Here is a 24999-nt window from a genome sequence, read left to right on the forward strand (position 1 = left end):
CCTTGATAATTCAATAACCATTACAAAAATTTAAATGTTAATTAACAATATCAAAAAGATGCTCATGAATGAAAGAAATTTATACAGAAATAAATGAAAAGACATCCCACGTTCATGGATGGGAAGATTTAATAATGTTCACATGCCTACACTTCCCAAAGCAATGTACACATTCAATGCTATCCCCATTAAATCCTAATGGCATATTTTACAGAAATAGAAAAAAAAATCTTAAAACTCATAGGGAACCACAAACGACCTAGAAGAGACAAAATGATTTTTAAAAAGAAAAACAAAGCTGGAGGCATCACACTTCTGTTTCAAAGTATATTACCAAACTACAGTAACCAAAACAGTGTGGTACTGGAATAAAGAGAGATACAGACCAAAGGAATAGGGAGCCTAGAGATAAACCCACATATATATGTACCACTGATCTTTGACAAGGGTTCCAAGAATACAGAATGGGAAAAAGATAGTCTCTTCAACAAATGGTGTGGGAAAAACTGGACATCCAGATGCAGATTAATGAAACTGGACCCCTATCTTATATTATACACAAAATTAAACCCAAAATGGATTAAAGACCTGAAACTATACAACTTTCAGATAAAAACAAAGGGAAATCTTCTTGACATTGCTTTTGGCAGTGAATTCTTGGATATGACAGGAAAAGCATAAGTAACAAAAGTAAATATAGACAAGTGGAACTGCATCAAACTAAAAATCTTCTGCACAGCAAAGGAAATGATCAACAGAATGATAAAAAAAAAAAAAGCTAAACTAAGGAGTGGGAGAAAATATTCACAAATCGTGTATCTTATAAAGGTTTCTTTTTTAATTAAGATATAATTGACTTAACCCTGTATTAGTTTCAGGGGTACAACACAATGATTCAATATTCGTATATATTGCAAAATGATCACCACACTAAGCCCAGTTAACATCCTTTACCCTACACAGTTACAAAGAAAATTTTTCTTGTGATGAGAACTTTTTTTTTGATGGGGAAGATTCACTCTGAACTAACATTCGTTGCCAATCTTCCTGTCTCTTTTTTTTTTGCTTCAGGAAGATTAGCTCTGAGCTAACATCTGTGCCAGTTGTGGTGGGTCACCACCACAACATGGCTGATGAGTAGTGTAGGTCCACACCCGGGATCCGAACCCACAAACCTGGGCCGCCATAGCAGAGTGCATCAGACTTAACCACTATGCCACAGGGCCAGCCCCGATGAGAACTTTTAATAAGGTGTTAATAGGCAAAATACATAAGGAACTCCTACAACTTAATAGCAAAACAAATAACCCAATTTGAAAAGGGCAAAGTACTTGTCTATTTCTCCAAAAAAGACATATAGATGGCTAATAGATGTTTGAAAAGATGCGTAACATCACCAGTCAACAGGGCATTGCAAATCAAAACCATAATGAGATATCATTTCACACCAGTTAGAATGGCTTTCATAAAAAAATAAATAAATAAAAGTTAAATATTGGCAAGGATGTGGAGAAATTGGAGCCCTTCTCCACTGTTGGTGGGAATGTAAAATGGTACAGCCACTAGGGAAAATAGTATGGAGGTGCCTTAAAAAATTAAAAAGAAATAAAGAAAAGCTGCTCCCCTAATCCTATCCTCTTAAAATGTCTCCAAGCACAGAGTATTTACTAATAATACAGTCTTGCTATGAAAATCAAATAAGAATAGCACAAGTACAGAAACAGGACAATTTCACTTATAAACACAAAGAAAAAGTCCCAAACAGAATACCAAGAAGCTAAAGCCAGCAGTATAAAAAATTCTATCAAGTAGTGTTATCTCAGAATCAAAGATGGTTCAACATCAAGAAGTCTATCGTGTCACTTCACTACACTATTAGACTAAAAATCACATGGTAACCTTGCTAGTTATAGAAAAACAAGATTTCAAAAAGCATGATATTGCTTATTTTTAAAAGAAATAAACCTTTTTTAAGAAAAGTTAAAGATTAATTTAACTTGTTAAAGGCTTTCTATCAAAAAAGCTGCAGCTAACATTATACTTAAGAAGTTATATACAGTTTCTTTAATGATGGAATCCAGAAAAACATACTCCATTATCTATACCATTCTACAACATGATACCAGAGGTCCTGGCCAAAGCAACAACAAAAGAAAAATAAATAAGAATTCAAAGGAAAAAGACAAATTTGTCATTATTTGTATATAATATGATCATGTAAGTAAAACAGAAGATTTCAAGTACAAACTTAAAACTAGAGCTCAATGAGTCTGTCTATTATAAGCTCAATCTACCAAAAGGGGTGTGGGGAAACATCACACACAACAGCAAACATAAATTAGAAAGTAAAACACAAAATAGTTTATAATGGCTAACATATATATAATCTAAGAAATTACTAAAAGCATATATAATACATACATAACAAAGTAAAAATCCTTCAAAGAATGTAAAAGATCTGAATAAATAAGCCATACTATGTTTATAAATGGGACAACTTACTATTCAAAGATGACAACTTGATCCCTAAGTTATTTTATAATTTCGAAACATTCCAATAGAAGCTTCCAGGTGGCAGGAACTTAGATTTCAAATTTGTATAAAAGTAATAAAGGTCAATAAATAGTGTATCAGTCACATCTTATGTCCTGCCCTAGGTTCTCTTGGTCTCATATACTCTATGCCACCAAAGTGCCTAACCACATGTGAGCCCACATGGCCCTAGAGGCCACAAGCCAGAGTCTCTGGTTTTTCCCTCTAGCTACCTCTGGACACAGTTACAGCACCATGGTATAAGTCATGGGATCTGGCTTCCCTCAGGACTGAATGGGGTGGGTGGGGCAACCAGAGTTCACACCCTGTGGGAAAAACTTTAAGAGGGAGATAGAAATGAATTCTCTCTTAGAACAGCCTATTGGCAGGAAAAACACAAACAGCTTTGTATAAGCCTGCCTGGATACATCCCATGTGATGAAGTGACCAGCTGTGTTTGTTTGTGAAGCAGTGGCCAGATTGGTAACACATCACCTCACATCAGCACTTAAGCCTTGCCTAAGGCTCTATCTACTAGGGAACCTGTGTGAAACAGACAATTTTGAAAACAATTAACAAAAAGTTAAAACAATGTGGTACTGTTACAGGAAACAACAAATAGATCAGTGAATAAAGAAACCAGAAATAAATCTACACATAGATTGGAAATTGGCTATATAACAGAGGTCATTTCACAAATTAGAAATGATTCGATTATTTAGTAAATGATGTTGCAAAAACTCACTCATTTCATAAAAATGAAAAAAGCTGGGACCTATAATGCAGAATATTTTTAAATGACCTCCAAGAAGACTAAAGTATGAAAGACTAAAGTAGGAAATGAAAAAGGAGTATCAATAGAACAGAATAGAACCACAACGTGGGAACGAATTTTGTGAGATCTTAAATGCACAGAATTTGGCTGAATCAAAATGAAGAACATTAAAGACAATAATAATAGACAGGCTGTAAACTAAGATATTTGTAATGTGTAAAACTAAGAAAGGAATAATATCTAGGATATATAAGAAACCATCTAATCAACAAGAGAAGAAACTCAAAACAAAATGGACAAAAGACATTAAAAAGCAACACAGAAAAATGTAAAAAAATATAGAGAGAATGGTTCACCCTGAGTAGCAATCAAATAAATTCAAATTAAAACATAGAAATCAAAATACATCTCCCAGATTGACAAACATTAGAAAGTTACAGCACTTTAAAACTATAGAAGATGTGGCTGAAACTAGAAGCACTTCCCTCCACTTCAGTGCTAATAGGATCTCACAAACTGGTGCAGCCATTCGGGAGAGCAATCTGGTAGAACCTTACAAAATTAAGAATGCATGTACCCTGTGACCTGGCAATTCACTTCTTGATAGGTACCCCAGGGAAACTCATGCACCCTCTTGCGCTATGCTCACAAAGCGACATATGAGGACATTCACTTCCATATATGTGGTAGCAAGCAATGAGAGACACAAATAAGTAAATTGTGGTCTATGCACATGATTAAAAACTATGAAGTAATCAAGAATAATGAATGAGCTTTAGATTCTTCAATATGGATGATTTCACGAATAGTGCTAAATAAAAATCAAGATCTTTTATGTAAATTTTAAAATATAACATGATACATTTTAAGAACACACGTCTATCTATTTATATATGATAGGTTGATTAGAAGGATAAGAATTAAATACAACAGAAGAGGTTCATCTGGAAGCAGGAGAGTAAGCTCTTGAATAGGAAAGGGAGATAATAATAAAGTTTTAAAAAACAAAAAGAGGTGGCTCACATAGATAAATAAGAGCAGCTGACTAGAAACCAAAGAGGACCATCAACTCACTTCTATACACCTCAGGTCCAAAACAAAATGGAGAGGAAATAAAGTAATGAGTTTGCATTTTAATGTGTCTCTGGATACATGTTAAAATAAACATTTTTAATGTTAAAACATGTTGAGGTTGAAGGAGACAGATTTCAAAGGTTACGATAAATGAAAAAATCATCAAGAATTCAGTGAAAACAAGGAGGAGAAGAGGGTGGTAAAGCCCAAAGTAGAGGTGTGTCTTGGGTTGTTGTTTATTTTTAATGAAAAGTGAAAGGAGTCACATATACCAAAAGTAGACACGATAGGATAAAAGGTAGGTGTGCTGAGGAGACTTCAAGTCATGAACTCCGCAGACTGGAGTTCTGAGTGGTGGAAGGTAATCATACACGTGATAAGGAACTAGTACTTTATCCTGTGGGCCAGAGAGGGCCATGGAAAGTCCTACAGCTCCGGACCAACATGGACAGATCTACAGGTTAGAAAGATCACTTGTGATTGTTGATGAAGAACACTGATGAAGATGGGCAAGGACAGCAGGAGGAAAACCGTCAAGAGATTTTATTTCACCCCGAAGTCCCTGTGAAAGATCACGGGGGCTAAATCAAAAGACATTGAGATAAAATATGCTGGCAAGGTTTTAAAACTACAATCAGTGTAGAGGATGATCCAGAAAAAAGCAAGTTTGTGAAGAAATCATTTATAAATTGGTCTCCATACACACGAAGTAAATAAGGGACAAAAATAACAGTTTCAGGCTAATGATTAAGAAATTAATTTCTGGAAGTAAGGATATTTTCTCAAAGGAAGTCCAAGCCAGGGTCACAGAATCATTTTTTCTACAACACTTTAGAAGTTTTCCAAAATAGGACCAGAAAAATGGCATGGCTCTATGAGCCTACCTAGTAGAATAATTGATAGAAGAAAAAGATAGGAGAGAGAAAAAGAAGGATGAAATCAGGAGAAATGTGACAAACAGGAGAAAGCATGATTTTAGAACGTGTTAATTAACTCTTCAAACACATCACCAAGACTGTGAATTTACTTTCTTATAAAGTACCATAAATAATATATAGATGACGGATTATTAATAACTAAGACGTGCAACTTGCTATTCTGGTTTGTGACTGCCATTTATCACAGGCAAAATGATGGTTGGCAGATACTTTGATGAATCTACCCAATTCAGCTCTTTCTGACTCATCTTAAAATCCCTCATTTTTCTTCACATTTTCTTCCCTCTTTCACTCACTTTTCCCCTGAGGATCTTTTCATTTCTGTCAAACAGTTTATGCGAGCCTCCTATCCCTTCCTACTTTTCCTTTGGAAAACCCCATGTAATGTGAGCTTTCTTCTGAGACTTTATTCTAAGGCTTTTCCTCATCACCTCCAAATCCAATCCAGGCCCAAGTAAGCACTCAGCGAGGTCCTCCTTCTTCCTCCAACCGGGGATGAGGGATGAGGGCGGGAGAAGGAAGGGGAACTACACTCTGTGAAAACGGCCACCACACTTCTGAGAGTTGTAATGCCTGCAGATCTACACAAAAGATATTCATCATGAAATTCAATTTTCTTGACTGGTTTCTTGTTAACTCAGCATTTACAGCCTAAATGTGTTGGCATTTAGTACAAAATACTGGTTCTATTTATTCTAATGGATGTGGGGTGCGGGCAGAATATGTATTACAAAAGGACATTCTTGTTGTATTCCTTCAATTTTATGATTATGTCCGTGTACCTAGCGACAAGTGACAGGAATTTTTAAAACTTGAGGGGTTTGTTTTGGTTGTGTTCATAGGTATTTTTACCCTTTCAAGTTAATGAGGCACTTTTTAAAAATATATAGCATTTCAATCTCCATTATAAGAATAATATTTAAATATTAATTATTTTAAATATTAATTATCTCCACAGTAGAACCCAGGATATCAAACCAAAAGGCACATAATTAACACCTCAGAGAACAACTCTGTCACTGGTTGAGTTGTGCAGTGTCTTTCGTGCATGTGCATTTTCATGAAAACTTAGTTAACAAACTACCTTCTAAAATTCTGAGAACCTGAACACTTGAGTGTTAGAAATGAGGCCAGATCTCTAAACAATAAAGTTCAGAATACCATCTGTGAGCACCACACCAATTTTCTCAAGAAACGGATTTACATAGTTTGAAAAGTTTCTTTGCATAAAAACTTATTTTTCTTTAAACTGTACAGAACACAATTTAATATTTTAATATTTAATAAGAATCCTCTAGACTAGTCTGTGGTGTTTTCCTCAGATTCATAGAGACTAATTTTCACTGCTGAATTTGTTTGTTATTCTTTAACTTAGTAATATTTTCCTTTAACAACCTCTTACTGTGTCATTAAAAGTTCCCAAGGGATAAAATAGGTTTTGGTTTTTTTTTTCCAGATGATCTTAACCAACAAAAGAAAACCAGTGAATAATGATACAGAAAAGTCCAAAACCAATAAAAATAACAAATACTTGAGTATTTATATATCTAATGTCCATCACATCATAGATTTAATGACTAAATATCAACCCAGACATAGATATTAACAACATTTCAGTATTCACATATGCAACTCATCTTTGTTTCGTGTGTGTACTCACACACTCACATATATTTAGACACAAGCATAAATATATTCTATATAGAGTTATTAATTTAACTTTGTATTATTATATCATTAACATCCTATCATGAACATTTTTGTGCTCAATAAAAAATCTGCAAAAACACAATTTTAAGTGACCCTTTAAAACTACTAATAACTATGTAACTATTTAACTGATCTTTAGAAACACAGGCTGCATAGAATTTTTCACAGTTACCAAAATGCTGCAAATTCTCAATTTTATATACAAATACTTCTAATAATTTCAGATGAATTTCTTAAAGGTCTTAGGAAGAATTTATAAATATATACACATGCACATATATATTACTCCAAGCAAGCTTTTTATATAATTGACACTAGTGTTAACACATAAATATGTATACATATGTATGTATGTATGCATGAAATTCATGCATTTCTATTTATTAAGAACATAACATAAACCATGAACTTTTCCAGGTGACAGAGACAAAAGAAAGTCCCTGCCCTCATGGAACCGACATACTAGTAGGGGAGACAGACAAATACCTATCAAAAAAAACATGTCAAGTAGTGATATCTCATAAGGAAAATTAAAGCAGAATAAAGAGACACACGACAGAGGCTGCTATTATATGTGAGATTATCAGGGACTGCTTCTCTGAGGAGGCGACATTACCACAGTGACCTAAATTAAGAACAGAAACAGTGTGATTATCGGGAAAAGTGGCCCAGGCCAAGTAAGTACATAGGCCTTTTTTCACATACTGATATGCACACATACTCTTGAATGTTCATTCCATTAAAGAAATATGTACTTAGTAATAAAAATCTATCAGGCACGTTGCTAAGAATAAGACAGAGACCATCCTGCCTTCAAAGGGCTCACATTCTAGCAGGGGAGTCAGACATTGACTTGTCTGACAAATTATTTCAATTCTGGTGTAATTTTCATGCTGGGCAGGAAAAAACAAGGCACTAGGTAAATGTGTAATGTGTTTGGCTAACCTAGTCTTGAGGGAAAGGAAAGGTTTACCTAAGTGATAATTTATCTGATAGCTAAAGGACATGCTGCAAGGTAGGAAGGAGATAAGGTGCCAGAAGGAAGGACGAAACTTAGACTATTTTAGGAACTAACATAGGGTGAGCATGGTTAGAGTACATAGACAAAGAGTATGAGTGAGGTAAGACAGAAGAAATGGTGGAGGAGGTAACAGCAATCTCACAGGTCAGCATACAGAATGGCGTCTTGACATTTGTAACCTCAAGCCTCGTTTGATGATGAACAGTCATCCACAGCTTCAAACTACACATTTCCTACTTTTTTTCACCACAGTCCACATAACTTTAGATCAGCTTAAGATGTGTTTCTTCTGCATATATGATTCAACCTCATATGACCTTGGTTAAAACTACCCAATTTCTGCTCAACTCTCAGGAAAAAGTAAACAGTTCCTCAGAGTAAAGTTATGCCCTTGATAAAAAAAAAGCATAATAAGTCTATATCTCAAGACCACATTAGTGATTGAGCCATTCAATGGCTTTGTAATTTGGGGGGTTTTGTTTGTTTATTTTTAGCAAAAGTTATCACAGTTTCCATAACTACCCAGAAATTAGTTCTGATATATGTTTTTTCCTTGGGACAATTTTAGGCTAAAAGAATGTAAGAATGAAAGGCAATATTTACTATTTCAACTCTTCTCTTTCCTAAAGCCTTGACACCTCACCCAGCTCCCTTGCTCTTAGCTGATGATTTGCTCCCTATGTCACTGAGAAAATAGAAACGAAGAAGACAAATTCCACATCCCCCCACCACATCTCTTAACCTAGCGACATCTGTACCTTCCCTGCCTTTCCTCCTGTCCCTGTGGATGAACTATCCATATTCCCAACCAAGAACTAGGGTTGGTCAACTCCAACACCATTTGTACACTATATCTTATCCCCTCACACCAGCATCAGTCTTTTCTTCTAAATCATTCTCATTATCATAGCAATATGCTGTTATGTCATCCATCTTAAAAAATATAAAATTCTTAATATATAACCCCTTCAGCTACCCCCTCCATTTCTCCACTCAGTAGGCATGGAAGCTCCTCCAAAGAGTAGCCTCACTTATTCTCTCTTAAATCAATTAAAACCAGGTTTCCATACCCAACACTTCCCTCAAACGCTGGTCATTTCACACTGCTAAGGCTTATGGCCAGTTCTCAGTCCTTAGTTTTTAACCACTATGCAGCATATAATGCAGTTGCTGAATCATTCTTAAAACACTCTCTTCACTAGGCTTTTGGGACATTCCTCTCTTATCCCTATGGCCACTCCTCTTCTAACCCCTTAGCTAATTCTTCCTTACCTCCTGTGGAAGGCTGAATAACCACCCACCTCCAAAACATGTCCATGTCCTAATTCTCAGAATCTGTGAATATGTTTACTTATATGGCAAGGGTACTGTGAATACATGTTTAAGTTAGAGATTTTGAGATGGGAGAAGAAATCCTGGATTAACCAGGTGAGCCCAAAATAATCAGAAGGATTTTTATAAGAGGGAGAAAGGAAGATAAGAGTTAGTAGTAATAGATGTTACAATGAAAGCAAGAGTTGGAGTGGTGTAAGGGAAGAGCCATGAGCCAAGGAATTCAGGTGGCCTCTAGAAACTGAAAGATTCAAGGAAACAGAGACTCCACTAGAGTCTCCAGAAGGAATACAGCCTTGTCAACAGCTTGATTTCAGACTTCTGATCTCCAGAATGGTAAGATAATAAATTTATATTGTTTTAATTTACTAAATTTTTGATAACTTGTTACAGCTCCAATAGGAAACTAATATACTTCAACCTCAAAACCTTAGCCTGTAACAGGGTTCAGCCTTTGGACCTCTTTCATTCTCTCTCTGCACTCATTCATTTGATGATCTCAATCAACCCCCAGGCATTAAATGCCTGAGTGATGACAAATCCTGAATATATATCTGGACCTCTCTGTTGATTTCTAGATTCATATATCCAGTTATCTCCTTAACATTTTCAACTGTATGTCTAAGAGTAATCTCAAACTTGGTATGTCAAAACCAAATTCCTGATCTGCTCCCACAGAACCTTTCCTTCCTCTACCATTCTCAGTGTTAATAAAGGGCAACTGGGTTCTAGTTATTCAGAGCAAATCCGTGGGCCTATGACTCTTCCCTTTCTCTGACATCCCAAGTACAATCTATTGGTTAATCTCAGTTTTACCTTCAAATATGTTCAGAACACAAGCACTTAATGTGACATTCTCCACCACCCAAGTTGTGCTAGTTATCCTCACTAACTTTTGCCTCAATTATCACAATAGCTTCTTACTTCTTCTCTTGCCTTCTGCAGTCTATTGTCCCAACAACTGACACGGTGACCCCATAAAAGTGGAATAGCCTACTGAGATAGGCTTCCCATCTCATTCAGGGTAAAATCTAAAATGTGTACCATGGCTTTTTAGGGCCCCAGTACTAGGGACTAGATCCTCTCCAACTACATCACTTCCCACTCCCCCATGACATCACTCTTCTCCAGTCTTGCAGTTTTTCTTATACTCTGTGTCCTGTGCTGAAATGTTCTTCTCTCAATGATCTGCATGACTCACTCCCTCCCTTCCTTCAGATTTTGGCTTAAATTTCACCTTCTCACAGAGTACTTCTCTGTCCAATTGATGGAAAAGAGGAACCTCCCACCCCTGAACCTCTATCCTACTTTATTTTTCTCTATAACACTTATCACTATTTGACATATATATTTGCTTATTTATCTCTTTGTCGTAAAAGAAAAATAATTCAAAATGTGGAAATATAGCAAAAGCTACCCAAGGACTGTTGTAGAGAATTTTATTACATTTCATTCTTTTATCATTTGAAGACCCAGACTTAATGAAAAGACTCGTTCATGTGAAGATTTTTGTCCAGTAGAGATAGAAATAATTTCTATTCAGTAAAACAGAAAATAACAAAAGTGTGTGACCCTGTGAGACATTAAGCAGTTTACAATCCAACCCAGCAAATCTTATCCTAGCATATCTTGTTAAATTACCTATACACGCTTAACATTTAGAATGCTTTTTGAACCAATCTTAAGATCTTACTGGTCTCTCGTTAATGTGTTGAATGAAATTTGAACTGTTCATTTTATACTTCCTGAGTGTCATAATTTTGCCTTTTGAAAATTGTGCTTTAGTAGATGTGTATCTCCCCCATTAGAATGCAATCTTCATAGAGGGAGATGACCACAATGGCGACACAGACTTTTGAACTTCCCTCCTCCCCAGGAGGCACCAAACCTACAGCTAGACCCACAGCAATTCCCTTTGAAAGAAAACCAGAACCCAGCAGAGTGACTCCTACACTTTGGGCAAATGAGAAAATAACCGTATCAAAATGAGTAGGAAAGGTTGAGACACACTCTGATCATTAACCAGCAGCAGCATGCGTTCCCCACTGCAAAGCACCATATAATCAGGAGAGAACCCCCAACTCGCAGCTTCTCCCTGAGAAGCAAAGGGTTTGCACCACACATCTATACCTGAATTTTCAGACTCCTCCTGGAGGGACAGGTCCCCAAAACACCTAACTCTAAGAGTCAATAGTGCTTGTGTTCATGAGATGCACAACACTATAGTAAACAAAAAAGCAGTTCTTAACGGGCATGAACAAACAAGCACCCACAGTAACTATCCCCCAGGGATCAGAGTGAGCAGGCAAAAAACTCCCATCTCCTAGTTTTTCCCTGAAAGGAGTTTAACTGCATACTATTCAAACTATGCCTGAAGATCCAGTTTCTAATTTAGCATGCATCTAGATACTGGCTGCCACCCTCTCTGGAGACTAGGGAAGCCATCAGACACTTCCCCCGCCCTCTCCCTCTCGACTGCTCCAACAATTAAAACTAAGTCACCAGTATCTCCCTGGAAGGAGCTTGTACACACATTTGGTACCCCAGATTAGACCCCAAAACACGTAGCTCTGATAGCCAAGAGGGCCTGCATTCATGAGTCCCACAAGACTCTAGCAAACAAAGCAGTTTTTAAACATAATAAAACTTATGGAGTACAGCAAAAGTAGTTCTAAGAGGGAAGTTTACAGTGATAAATGCCTATATTAAGAAACAAGATAGATCTCAAATAAACAATCTAACTTTATATCTCAAGAAACTAGAAAAAGAACAAATGAAAGCCATAGTTAGAAGGAGGGAAATAAAGATTAGAGTGGAAATAAGTGAAATTGAGACTGAAAAGACAATAGGAAAGATCAATGAAACTAAGAGCTGGTTTTTTGATAAGACAACATAGACAAACCTTTAGCTAGACTTATCAAGAAGAGAAGACTCAAATAATATTACAGACAAAAAAGGAAACATTATAACTGATACCACACAAGTACAAAGGATCACAAGAGACTACTACAAACAATTATACGACAACAATTTGGACAACCCAGAAGAAATGGTTAAAGTCCTAGAAACGTACAACCTACCAAGACTGAATTAGGAAGAAAAAGAAAATCTGAAAGGATCAATTACTAGTAAGGAGATTGAATGAGTAATCAAAAACCTCCCAAAAACCTGGTCTAGGACCCAATGGCTACACTGGTAAATTCTACCAAACATTTAGGAGAATTAATGCCAATTCTTCTCAAACTCCAAAAAACAGAAGAGGCAGAAACACTTCCAAACTCATCTTTCAAGGCAAGCATTACCCTGATACCAAAGTCAGACAAGGATGCCACCAGAAAAGAAAATTACAGGCCAATATCCATGATGAACACAGAAGTAATAAAGGGGAAGCTCCTGGACATTGGTTTGGTAATTCTTTTTTGGATTTAATACCAAAAGCAAAGGCAACAAAAGCAAAAAACAAAAAACATAAGTGGGACTACAAACAGAAAAGCCACTGCACAGCAAAGGAAACCATTAAGAAATAAAAAAAGCAACCTATGGAGTGGGAGGAAAAAATCTGCAAACCACATATCTGATAAGGGCTTAATATCCAAAATATATAAGAAACTCATACAACTCAAGCAAAAAGAAATAAATAACTCAATTAAAAAATGGGCAAAGAATATGAATAGACATTTTCTCAAAGACATACAAATGGATAAAAGGTCAAGAAAAAGATGCTCAACATCACTAATGATCAGGGAAATGCAAATCAAAACCACAATGAGATATCACATCACATTCGTTAGAATGGCAGTCATCAAAAGGACAAGAAATAAGTGTTGGCAAGGATGTGGAGAAAAGGCAAAAATTGAGCACTGTTGGTGGGAATACAAATTGGTGCAGCCACTACGGAAAAAAGTATGAAGTTCCTCAAAAAATTAAAAATTGAACTACCATATGATCTAGCAATTCGACTTTTGGGTATTCATCCAAAGAAAAAGAAAACACTAGCTTGAAAATATAAATGCATCCCCAAGTTCATTGCAGCATTGTTTACAACAGCTAAGACATAGAAACAACCTAAGTGTCCATCGATGGATGAATGGATAAAAAAAACGTGGTACATATATACAACGGAATATTATTCAGTCTTAAAAAAGAAGGATATCCTGCCATTTGCAACGACATGGATGAATCTGGAGGGCATTAGGCTAAGTGAAATAAGCCAGACAAAGACAAATACTGCATGGTATCACTTATATGTAGAATCTAAAAGAAAAAAGTCAACCTCATAGAAACAGAGTAGAAAAGCCAGGGGATAGGGGCTGGAGGAAATAGAGAGAGGTTGGTAAAAGGGTACAAACTTTCAGCTATAAAGTAAAGAAGGTCTGAGGATCTAATGTATACATAGTGAGTGCAGTTGATAACACTATATTATATAATAGAAACTTGCTAAGAGAGTAGAACTTAAGTGCCCTCACCAAACACAAAAGGTATGTGAGATGACAAATTTGTTAATTAATTCAATGGGGGGGAGGTGGAATCCTCTCACAATGTATAGGTATATCAGATCATCATGTTGTACACATTTAAAATATCTCAATTTTGTCAATTGCGCCTCAATAAAGGTATAAAAAAATCTATGTTTGAAATAATAAAAAAGGAAAGGTACTTCATAAAGGATAAACTTGGTCTATTTAGTCACTATTGTATTCCAGCACAAATACACATTCAATAAATGTTTGCCAAGTGAAATATTTCATGGAAATATTGCTGATCAAACTCCTTGACTATAGGTAAGTTTTCCAAGTTGAAAAATGGTTCAAAATTTTAATCATCTTTAATCATCTCTGTAACTTGTAGAACAGAAATGATCACTGGTGGGTTTATTGCTTTGAAAATAAAGTCTTTATGTTAAAATCTGTTCAATTTGTCCAATCAAAATCAGGAAAGCAATTTTTGGTATAGTTGGATTTGGTTTTTTACCTTCAACCATGGCTCTGTTTTTTTACTTTAGGTTTTAGAATTTGTTTGTGAAAACCGAAATATTTAATATATACAAATTATATAATCCGAGAATGAAATATGTTATAAAGTCAAATTCCTTTGTGTGCTATATGATCAAAAAAGTTGTGTAAGAACATAAATCAAAACCCCCAAAATGCTATAAATGAGAGTTCTGAACCACAGAACACAGGTAATTATTTTTGTGTGACTATTTTCTCAATTCTCCAAGAATGCAACAGAAGAGAATTTAATTCATTACATACAACAAATGCCTTAGGGTGGTGGTTCCCAAACTTCAGTGTGAATCAGCATTACCTGGAAGATTTGCTTGTTAAGACACAAACTACTAGGCCCCATTCTCAGGATCTCTAATTTAGTTGGCCTGAGGGAGAGCACCAGGATTCGCATTTTAACAAGCTCCAAAGCATCTTGTTGCTGGGCTGGAGACCAGACTTGGAGAACCAGTGCCTCGGTGTATTAGGGATTAAGTCTCCAGCAAAAACTATTGAAAAGTGCTAACGTAAGGATCATGAGATTTTATTCAAATTTTCTTCCAAAATATAGCTATCATATTTATTTATTCTTCCTAAGTATTTATATAATGATGAACAAACTCAATAATCTCAGAGAATAGAGCAGATGTGGCCTAGCTCAGCAAGATTTAGGCCATAGAAGAGGATATTTGAGTAAAAAACTCAAAGAAATGTATAATAGCATAACATTTATATGATTAATAACTAAATATGGGTAACTTCCCGTATCTAAATTCATTATTCCAAGAAAATAATACAAGCCACAGCAGACTATTCTTATCATTAAAATGGATTCTAATTTATATAATCTCATTTTAAAACAGTAACTAACAGTCAAGATTGATTCATAATTTAACATATATGTGATTAACTACCCTCTATCCAAAACATGTGGTGGTCTTCTATTATAAATTATATGTCATATTATACCCAAGCACTGGGTTAGTCACTCTAACTTATATTTCATTGGGAAGTTTCTGACAAGCATAATATCTGATATTCCATAACTGTTCAATCAATAAATATGAAAACAAATGGCAATAAAATTTTTATAGATACAAAAATGTTTCCAAAATATGAAAAAACAGGGGCTGGCCCCGTGGCCGAGTGGTTAAGTTCGCACGCTCCGCTGCAGGCGGCCCAGTGTTTCGTTAGTTCGAATCCTGGGCGCGGACATGGCACTGCTCATCAGACCACGCTGAGGCAGCGTCCCACATGCCACAACTAGAAGAACCCACAACGAGGAATACACAACTGTGTACCGGGGGTCTTTGGGGAGAAAAAGGAAAAAATAAAATAAAATAAAATAAAAAAAAAATATGAAAAAACAAAGGTAATCTGGTATAATTGAAACATGAATCATTTGATATTTTAAAAGAACTTACTTACCTTTAAGTAAAGTTTTAATTAACAAAATGTCTATGTAACTGTGTAAAAAGTTTACCATAGCAGGCCTGAGAAGGCAAGACCTGCTTACTAGGTAGGGCTCTCGGCCAGCCCTGGGGCTCTGGGAACCTGGCTCTTGGAGTATTCCCAGTGAACAGAGAACTGATAAGGTGATTCACTGTGCCCAGACTGTTTGCATAAACAATAGAGTTTATGTTAACACCTGTTTTCCTTCTGGGAATCTGAAATTTTTGTATGTGCTAAGCAGAGGACGTCTACATGACCAAAGCCAATAAACACCTTGGATGCCGAGTCTCTAATGGGCTTCCATGAGGACAAACATCACCCACATGTTGCTGCATTTTCATTGCTGGGGAGAGGGTGTGCTTTGTGTGACCCTTCAGGGGGAGGAGAGAACAAAAGAAGACTGCACAAGGATTCCTCCAGACTCTGTCTCTCTCATATAACCCAGCTAGTATCAGCACTACTTCACTGTAACCAGATTACAACGATGTGCTAAGTCCCATGAGTTCTAGCAAATCTCAAAATGTGAGTGACCCACATTTGTCCTGGGGACTCCCAACACAGCAGCTTCTTCAAGAAGCCAGGATTCTTACCTGCTGGTATGCTTCATAGATCACATCAAATAGAAAGGCCTGTGGCATTTCACTTGCCCTGTGACTGGCACGGTCTAGTGAGTGGTCTAAGCAACCATCAGCAGATGGACTGATGACAGTAGATACAAGAGGTCGAATTGCTCCTGCTGCCTAGAGAACAAAAAAAAAGAGGTAAATAATACATTTATTTCCCTGAGAGAATATTTTAAAGTAAAATTCTGAACTCTGTACCTCAAATTCTGAAAGCAAATCTTTTTCATAACTTCAACAAGCTACTTCAAGAAAACATCTGAACAAGCATTTATTTGGTTCACAAATTATTTCACTTCAAAATCCAGTCTCCTAATATTACAGTTCCATGTACTAAGAGGTAGAAATAAGTTTTTTCATTATAGTCCATTAAAGTCAAATACTAAAAAAAGGATGCTATGATACTATCCCCTGAAGATGGGAGGGAGAAAGGGAAAGACTTGTGAAAGAACTGAACTGGATTACACATGAATATTTAGTAATTAGTATGCCTCCAAAAGATTTAATTTACACATTAGGTAATTAAGGAAACAGATATATTCCCTGATATCCCCAAAATGAGACTCAACAGCAACACAAGTAACAATGAATTTATGTCTTGCCCTAATTCCTGTGAAAAGCAGTTCCCTTCAAACATAGCCTCAATGGAAAGATTCCTCAGGCAAAATATCCATTGGTTTTAATTCTCTGATGAAAGCTCTGTCTCATTAATAGATGCATCTAAACTTTATAAAGAGACACTTTCATATCTCACAGTTTTTCCCTTTATCTTTAATAGAGTCTCATTGTAACAGAGTCTTGAAGTTCATTACTAGATAGCAGCCTTGGTGAAGCAGCCCTAAAATATAGTTCCTATCTATGATAGGCAGTTAACCAAGTCTTATACTGACTCCATAACATCCTTTCTTCCACATAACTGCTACATGGGGATTGCAGCACATAAAGCTAATGGACAAATACAACAAATTTGGTCTTAAGGAGACCAACATCCAAGCAAGATAGACAGGCCACAAACAAGTTTAAAAAAAGTCAAGGGATTGGCTGAAAATCAAAGCTAATGTATGAGCCAAGTAGACAGTTTACAAACTATGTCACCATTTCAAGTGGCTCAAGTACAAATTTGGAGTCTAGGCATAAAAGCAAAAATGAGGAGACAGCCAGGGGTGACAGGGAGAGAGTGATGTCCAAGCAGGTGAAAGGCAGGTAAGGAGCAAGCCCAACACCAGATAAGACAAGCAAGAAACACACATGCATGTACATACACACACACACACACACACACACACTGCTTTTTAAGGACAAAATTAAACTTCTATTGTAACTACTGATAGGTACTATAGGAATTCTATGCCAGGCCATTAAGTAAAAAAATATTTAACAGAGAACATGAGACATACAAAATGTCAACATGAGAAATTCTGCAGACTCTCTCCCTATTAAAAACAACTCTAGTGAAAAGTATTTTTAAAACCACCATTTAAAGCCTTTGAAAAGTGTTCCAAGAGCATTCAGCAAATTAAGAAACATTTATTCAAGAAAATCTACCAAATCTTCCTGGGGTATTTGAGCCATAGTCTGTTTCTTCCTTCATCCCCCATCGAGCTTAGTGTGACTGAAGCTCCACTAAGAGTAGCTATGGCAAAGAAAATGGGGCTTCCTTTCCCCTAGTTCCCAGTGAGGGGGCAGAATGCTAGCATTTCCCATCCCCCTCAGTTCAATGTTACAGATGCTAAATTATGGGCAAGCGTGGCTAAGAGGTTGGAGGCTCCCTTCCTCCACGTAGCCTTCACCCTATGGGTAGAGAATAGTGGTAGGCACGATAGGCAGAGAATACTGGGGCCCTGATCACTCGCGGCAGTATTCTCTGATAGCGAACTCCCAGATCACACATAGGGCAGAAGCTCCCTGCCAGGAGGGGTGACAAGAGAAGATGAATCTTTGAATGTCCCTATACACCACCCTGCTCATGAAGTAAGGATGTCATTCCAAGAGAAACAAGACATTGTGCCCACTCACAGCTCCAGAGTAGTGATGCAGTGATTTTTCACAGGGCAAGAGACAGGCTCTAAGAACAGAGGGCTATGACATTCTCCCCAAGGGAACAGAGGGTGAGAAATTTAAGCCTAAATTCACCCTCCAAAGAAACAGAGATTATCATGTCAAGCAATTAAGAAGAGGCTGGTAGCTACATGAGAGCAAAAAGTTCAAGTGTAGGTCAACTAGTTTACCAGAGACAGACAACAAGAGTACCCCTGGAATCAGAGCAAAACATCAAACACTCTTCTCAAAAACTACATCAGCGGGGCTGGCCTGGTGGCACAGCAGTTAAGTTCACACGTTCTGCTTCAGCAGCCCAGGGTACGCCGGTTTGGATCCCAGGTACAGACCTACGCACTGCTTGTCAAGACATGCTGTGGCAGGAGTCCCACATATAAAGTAGAGGAAGACGGGTACGGATGTTAGCTCAGGGCTAATCTTCCTCAAAAAATAAAAAAAAAAACTACCCAGAAAAGGAGTCAGAACTTAACTTGATTGGACTGTAGAGCAATTTATACCTCGGGCATTGTCAAAAAAAATTAAAAAGAGAAATTAGCAGGCAATGAATGGAGCTTATCAACTGGGAGTGATATCAACAGAGGACAACAGTATAACAGAGATCAGGAAAAGAGACCGTCAAAGGGAGCCCTGCTAAAATCATTCTCTAAGACCAGTGTTACCCAATTACCAAAACCAGACAAAGACATCACAAAAAAATAATAAAACTATAGACCAATATCCATGATGAATACAGATGCAAAAATCTTCAACAAAAAACAAATTTGGCCACATATAAAAAGTATTACGCACCATGACCAAGGAGGATTTATCCCAGGAACGCAAAATTGGTTCAACATACCAAAGATCAATGTAATATACCATAGCAATAGAATAAAGGACAAAAACACACGAATATCTCAATAGATGCAGACAAGCATCTGACAAAAATCCAACAGACCTTCTCATGAGAAAAACACACAAATTAGGAACAGAAGAGAATTTGTACTCAACCTGATACAGGGCAACTATGACAAGCCCACAGCTAACATCATACTTAATGGTGAAAGACTGAATGTGTTCCCTTTAACATCAGGAACAAAAGAAGGATGTCCACTGTCGCCACTTGTATTAAACATTTTACTGGAAGTTCTAATCAGGGCAATTAGGCTGGAAAATCTAATAAAATCCATCCAAGAACAAGAAAAGTATCTCTATTTGCAGATGACACGATCCTGTATATAGAAAATCCTAATGAATCCACTAAAAAACCATTAGAACTAATAAACAAGTTCAAGAATGCAGAGGATATAATCAATACATAAAAATAGATTGCATTTTTATATACTAGCAATGAACAATCCAAAAATGAAACAAAGAAAAAGATTCATTTACAATAACTTCAGAAATAATAAAATATTTAGGAACATGTTTTTAAAAAACAGTGCAAAACTTATACTCTAAAAACTACAAAAAATTTCTTAGTTCCCATCTAAGGGCCAACATCTCTATGTACTTATTGGTAACTATTCCTTCTCAAGTACCTTTTTATAGTCTTCTTTCTACCTTGTCTCGTCAATCTTTATTTCTATACTGAATTGCCTCCATTAGCTGATAAGCATTGTGTGACATCTCCCATCATTAAATCAGTCCTCCTTTGATCACACATCCTCCTCCAGCTAGTACCAAATTTCTCCAAATGAGTTTAAAGCAGAACTCTTTGAAAGAATTATCTGTACTATTCCATATCTCCAATTTCTCTCTCCTCCCATGCTCTCTGGAATCTACTTCAATCAGGATTTTACGTCCACGACTCCAAAAATATATATATTTACCAAGGTCACCAACGACCCCCACATTGCCAAATCTAATTGGTAGCATTTCATCTTCTTGAGAGTATTTGCTCACTCGGCTTTCAGAAACCATTCTAATCAAACTCTCTCATTTTCCCACATTCTAAATCCTAGATGCTTATAGTCTCACTCTAAATGGTAAAATGTTCCAGAGCTCAGACCTCAGACTTCCCTTCTAACGACAGTCATTCCATAGGTGACTTCAAAGTCCCACGGCTTCAAATAATATATCCCTATGAGAATACCCAAATCTATATATCCAGCCCAGAACTTTCTCTTGAACTCTGGACTTGTACATCCAAATACCTAACATCTCCACTCAGATCAAAATACAAACCTCAACACACTGAAATTAAAGTTTTGGTTTTACCCACAGCATACACCCCAAACCTGCTCCTTCATAGACTTCCCCATCTACATGAATGTCAACTCTATTCTTCCAGTCATTCTTGTGAAAAACTTAAAGGTCATCATTGATCCCCACCCCCTTACTCCATATCCAATCCATCGCAAGAGCCATCAGCTTCAAAATATCCCAGATCTGCCCACTTTTCACTCTCTCCTCTGCCGTAATCTGAACCAAAAGCACCCATCCTCCCTCTCTCACACCCAAAAACAAAAGCCATAAGGGCCGGCCCGATGGCACATCAGTTACATGTGCCATTCTGCTTCAGTGGCCCAGGGTTCACCAGTTCGGATCCCGGGTGCAGACATGGCACCGCTTGGCAAGCCATGCTGTGGTATGCGTCCCATGTATAAAGTAGAGGAAGATGGGCACAGATGTTAGCTCAGGGCCAGTCTGCTCAGCTAAAAAAGGACTGGCAGCAGATGTTAGCTCAGGGCTAATCTTCCTTAAAAAACAAACAAAAAAGCCATAAAGGAAGACATTAGTAATTTTGAATATGTTAAAATGAAAAAAGCTTGTTCATCACAAACAGTATTTATACTTTAAAAAAAGGAAAAAATAGGAGAGGTGGACGGAGCAAAATGGCGGGGTGAGCTGACCCAGGATTCTCTCCCCTCCAAAATACAACAAAAGATTGGAAGAACTGAATTTCAGAGAATAAACATAATGCCAGCTCGTTAGAGACCTACAATACCAAGAAGGCGGAGATCATAAACCTAGCTTTACACCTTCGGAGGTGCTGGAACGGTAGGAGAGAACATCGCTCCCTCCCCTAGAGTCTGCCATCGCTGCGGCGCCCATTGGGAAGGAGCGGGGGAGGGGCTGCGCAACCGGAGGGATCATCCAGGACTCCCGCCCTGGTTCAGTGGAGACCCGCTGACGGGGGGAAAGCTTCCGTCCGCGGGGACCCTATAAATCAAGGGCCTTGGGAGACCAGAGAACAGAACTCATCTGAACCCAGACTGCACGTGTGAGTAACAGCCCCTCCCCCCCAGCAAAGCCAGTGGGCGCAGCCATCTTGCCCCAAGGCGGAGAGCTAACACACCACTCTCGACTCCCATCTAGTGGCAACAGGCTGTAACTGCAACTGAATTCTACCACCATGAGAAAAAACCGCTCCTCTACCATCCAGCAATTTATAAAAGCCCCAGACCAGAAGGAAAACAATAAAAACACAGAATTAAGTCCTGAGGACTTGGAATTAGGTAAACTAAGTGATAATGAATTCAGAGCAGCTATAATCAAAAAACTCAATGAGGTAGAGAGAAAGAGAAACAAGCCGAGTTCTGGAGTTACTTCACAAAAGAGATTGAAATCATAAAGAAGAATCAAACAGAATTACTTGAGATGAAAAACACAATGGACCAGATAAAACAGAATACGGATTCCCTGAATGCCCATGTAGACAACATAGAGGAGAAAATCAGCATAATCGAGGACAGGCAGGCTGAGTGGCGCCAGACAGAGGAAGAAAGAGAACTAAGAATTAAAAAAAATGAGGAAAATCTCCGAGAGATAATGGATTCAATTAGGAGTAAGAACATAAGGATCATAGGAATTCCCGAGAATATGGAAAAGGAAAATGGAGCAGAAAGTGTGCTTAACGAAATTATTGAAAAGAACTTCCCAAATCTAGGGATCAACGGAGAAATGTGTGTAGAGGAGGGTTTTAGATCGCCTAGATTTGTCAATGTAAAAAGACCCACCGCAAGGCACATAATAGTAAAGTTGGCAAATAGGAATGATAAGGAGAGAATACTCAGGGAAGTAAGGAAAAACAAGAGAATAACCTATAAAGGAGCCCCTATCAGACTGTCAGCGGATTTCTCTACAGAAACCCTACAAGCTAGGAGAGAATGGAGTGATATATTCAAAGCTTTAAAGGATAAAAACCTTCAGCCAAGAATACTCTATCCAGCAAGAATTTCCTTCAGATATGAGGGAGAAATTAAATCTTTTCCAGACAAACAAAAGTTAAGGGAATTTGTAACTAAAAGCCCTCCATTACAAGAAATCCTCAAGAAGGCTCTCATACTTGAAAAAAGAAAAAAGGGAGAAAAGGGACATAATCCACAGACTAGGGAGACGGATGGATAGAACCAGAACAGGATAGCAATTATTCAACTACAGCATTAGGGTAAAAATAAGGAAACTACCAAAACAAGGACGATCTTAGCACTCTAACTACAAATTAATAAGACGAGTTGGAATAAAAAATGAAAATAATTATTTAGGAGGGGAAGATCAAAGGGTCTAAATCAGTATTGGTCGAGTAAGTAAGAGACCACCAGAGAATAGACTATATTATACACGAGATTCTAAATACAAACTTCAAGGTAGATACTAAAATAAAGTACAGAACAGAGTCACAAATCATAGATAAGGAAAAACCTAAGAAACCCAGCATAAGAAATTGCAGTATTAAATGGGTAGTCTAAAGCACACAGGAAAAGAAACACAGGAAAACAAGATAATGAGCGACAGATTGACAGCATTAAGTCCACATGCATCAATAATCACTCTCAATGTGAACGGATTGAACTCTCCAATAAAAAGACACAGAGTGGCAAAATGGATTAAAGAACAAGATCCAACAATTTGTTGCCTCCCGGAAACACACCTCAGCCCCAAGGACAAACACAGACTCAGGGTGAAGGGGTGGAGGACAATACTTCAAGCAAATAGCAAGGAAAAAAAGGCAGGTGTTGCAATTCTCATATCAGACCAAGTGGATTTCAAAATAAGACAGGTAAAGAGAGACACAGAGGGACAATATATAATGATCAAAGGGACACTTCATCAAGAAGAAATAACGCTTATAAATATCTATGCACCCAACACAGGAGCACCAAGATTCATAAAGCAACTATTAACAGACCTAAAGGAAGATGTTAAAAACAACACAATAATAGTAGGGGACCTCAACACCCCACTCACATCAATGGACAGATCATCCAGACAGAAAATCAACAAGGAAATAGTGGAGCTGAATGAAAAACTAAAACAATTGGACTTAATAGACATATATAGATCACTCCACCCTGAAGGAGCTGAATACACATTCTTCTCAAGTGCACATGGAACATTCTCTAGGATAGACCATATGTTGGGAAACAAGGCAAGCCTCTACAAATTTAAAAAAATTGAAATAATAACAAGCATCTTCTCAGATCATAGTGCTATAAGGCTAGAAATTAATTACAAGAGACTAAACAACACACTACTGAACAAGCAATGGATCATTGAAGAAATTAAAGAAGAAATAAAAAAATACCTGGAAACAAATGAAAATGATAGCATGCCATACCAACTCATATGGGATACAGCAAAAGCTGTATTAAGAGGAAAATTCATCGCAATACAGGCACATCTTAACAAACAAGAAAAATCCCACATAAGCAACCTTAAAGCACACCTAACTGAACTAGAGAAAAAAGAACAAATGAAGCCCAAAGTCAGCAGAAGGAGAGAAATAATAAAAATCAGAGCAGAAATAAATACTATTGAAATGAAAAAGGCAGTAGAAAGGATCAATGAGACAAAGAGCTGGTTTTTTGAGAAGATAAATAAAATTGACAAACCACTAGCCAGACTTACAAAGAAAAAAAGGGAGAAAGCTCAAATAAACAAAATCAGAAATGAGCGAGGAGAAATAACAACAGACTCTGCAGAAATACAACAGATTATAAGAGAATACTACAAAAAACTATATGCCAAAAGAATGGATAACCTAGAGGAAATGGATAAATTCTTGGACTCCTACAATCTCCCAAAGCTCACTCAAGAAGAGGCAGACAATTTGAACAGACCAATCACAAGGAAAGAGATTGAAACAGCAATCAAAAACATCCCAAAGAATAAAACCCCAGGACCAGATGGCTTTCCTGGGGAATTTTACCAAACTTTCAGAGAGGATTTAATACCTATCCTTTTCAAGCTATTCCAAAAAATTAGGGAAGATGGAACACTTCCTAACACATTCTATGAGGCCAACATCACGCTGATACCAAAACCTGACAAGGACACCACGAAAAAAGAGAACTACAGGCCAATATCACTGATGAACATAGATGCAAAAATTCTCAACAAAATTTTGGCAACCAGAATTCAGCAATTCATCAAAAGAATCATATATCAGGATCAGGTGGGATTCATACCAGGGACACAGGGATGGTTCAACATCCGCAAATCAATCAACGTGATACACCACATCGACAAACTGAGGAATAAAAACCACATGATCATCTCAATAGATGCAGAGAAAGCA

At 37.2% G+C, this 24999-nt stretch overlaps 1 protein-coding gene across 10 annotated transcripts in view; it reads right to left on the reverse strand.

Moving 5' to 3' along the window:
- CRPPA (CDP-L-ribitol pyrophosphorylase A) overlaps window positions 1-24999 on the reverse strand; it is a 283342-nt gene that overhangs the window by 235757 nt on the left and 22586 nt on the right. For all 10 annotated transcript variants that reach the window (XR_006889770.1, XR_006889773.1, XR_006889771.1 and 7 more), the window contains exon 3: window positions 16410-16559. Coding sequence is in view for 6 of the 10 variants with exons in the window: in XM_046669718.1 (XP_046525674.1) it covers window positions 16410-16559 (150 nt within the window). In the remaining 4 variants the exon portion in view is untranslated. The remainder of the gene's footprint in view (window positions 1-16409; window positions 16560-24999) is intronic.

This window comes from Equus quagga, chromosome 8 (genome assembly GCF_021613505.1).
Source record: "Equus quagga isolate Etosha38 chromosome 8, UCLA_HA_Equagga_1.0, whole genome shotgun sequence".
NCBI lineage: Eukaryota > Metazoa > Chordata > Mammalia > Perissodactyla > Equidae > Equus > Equus quagga.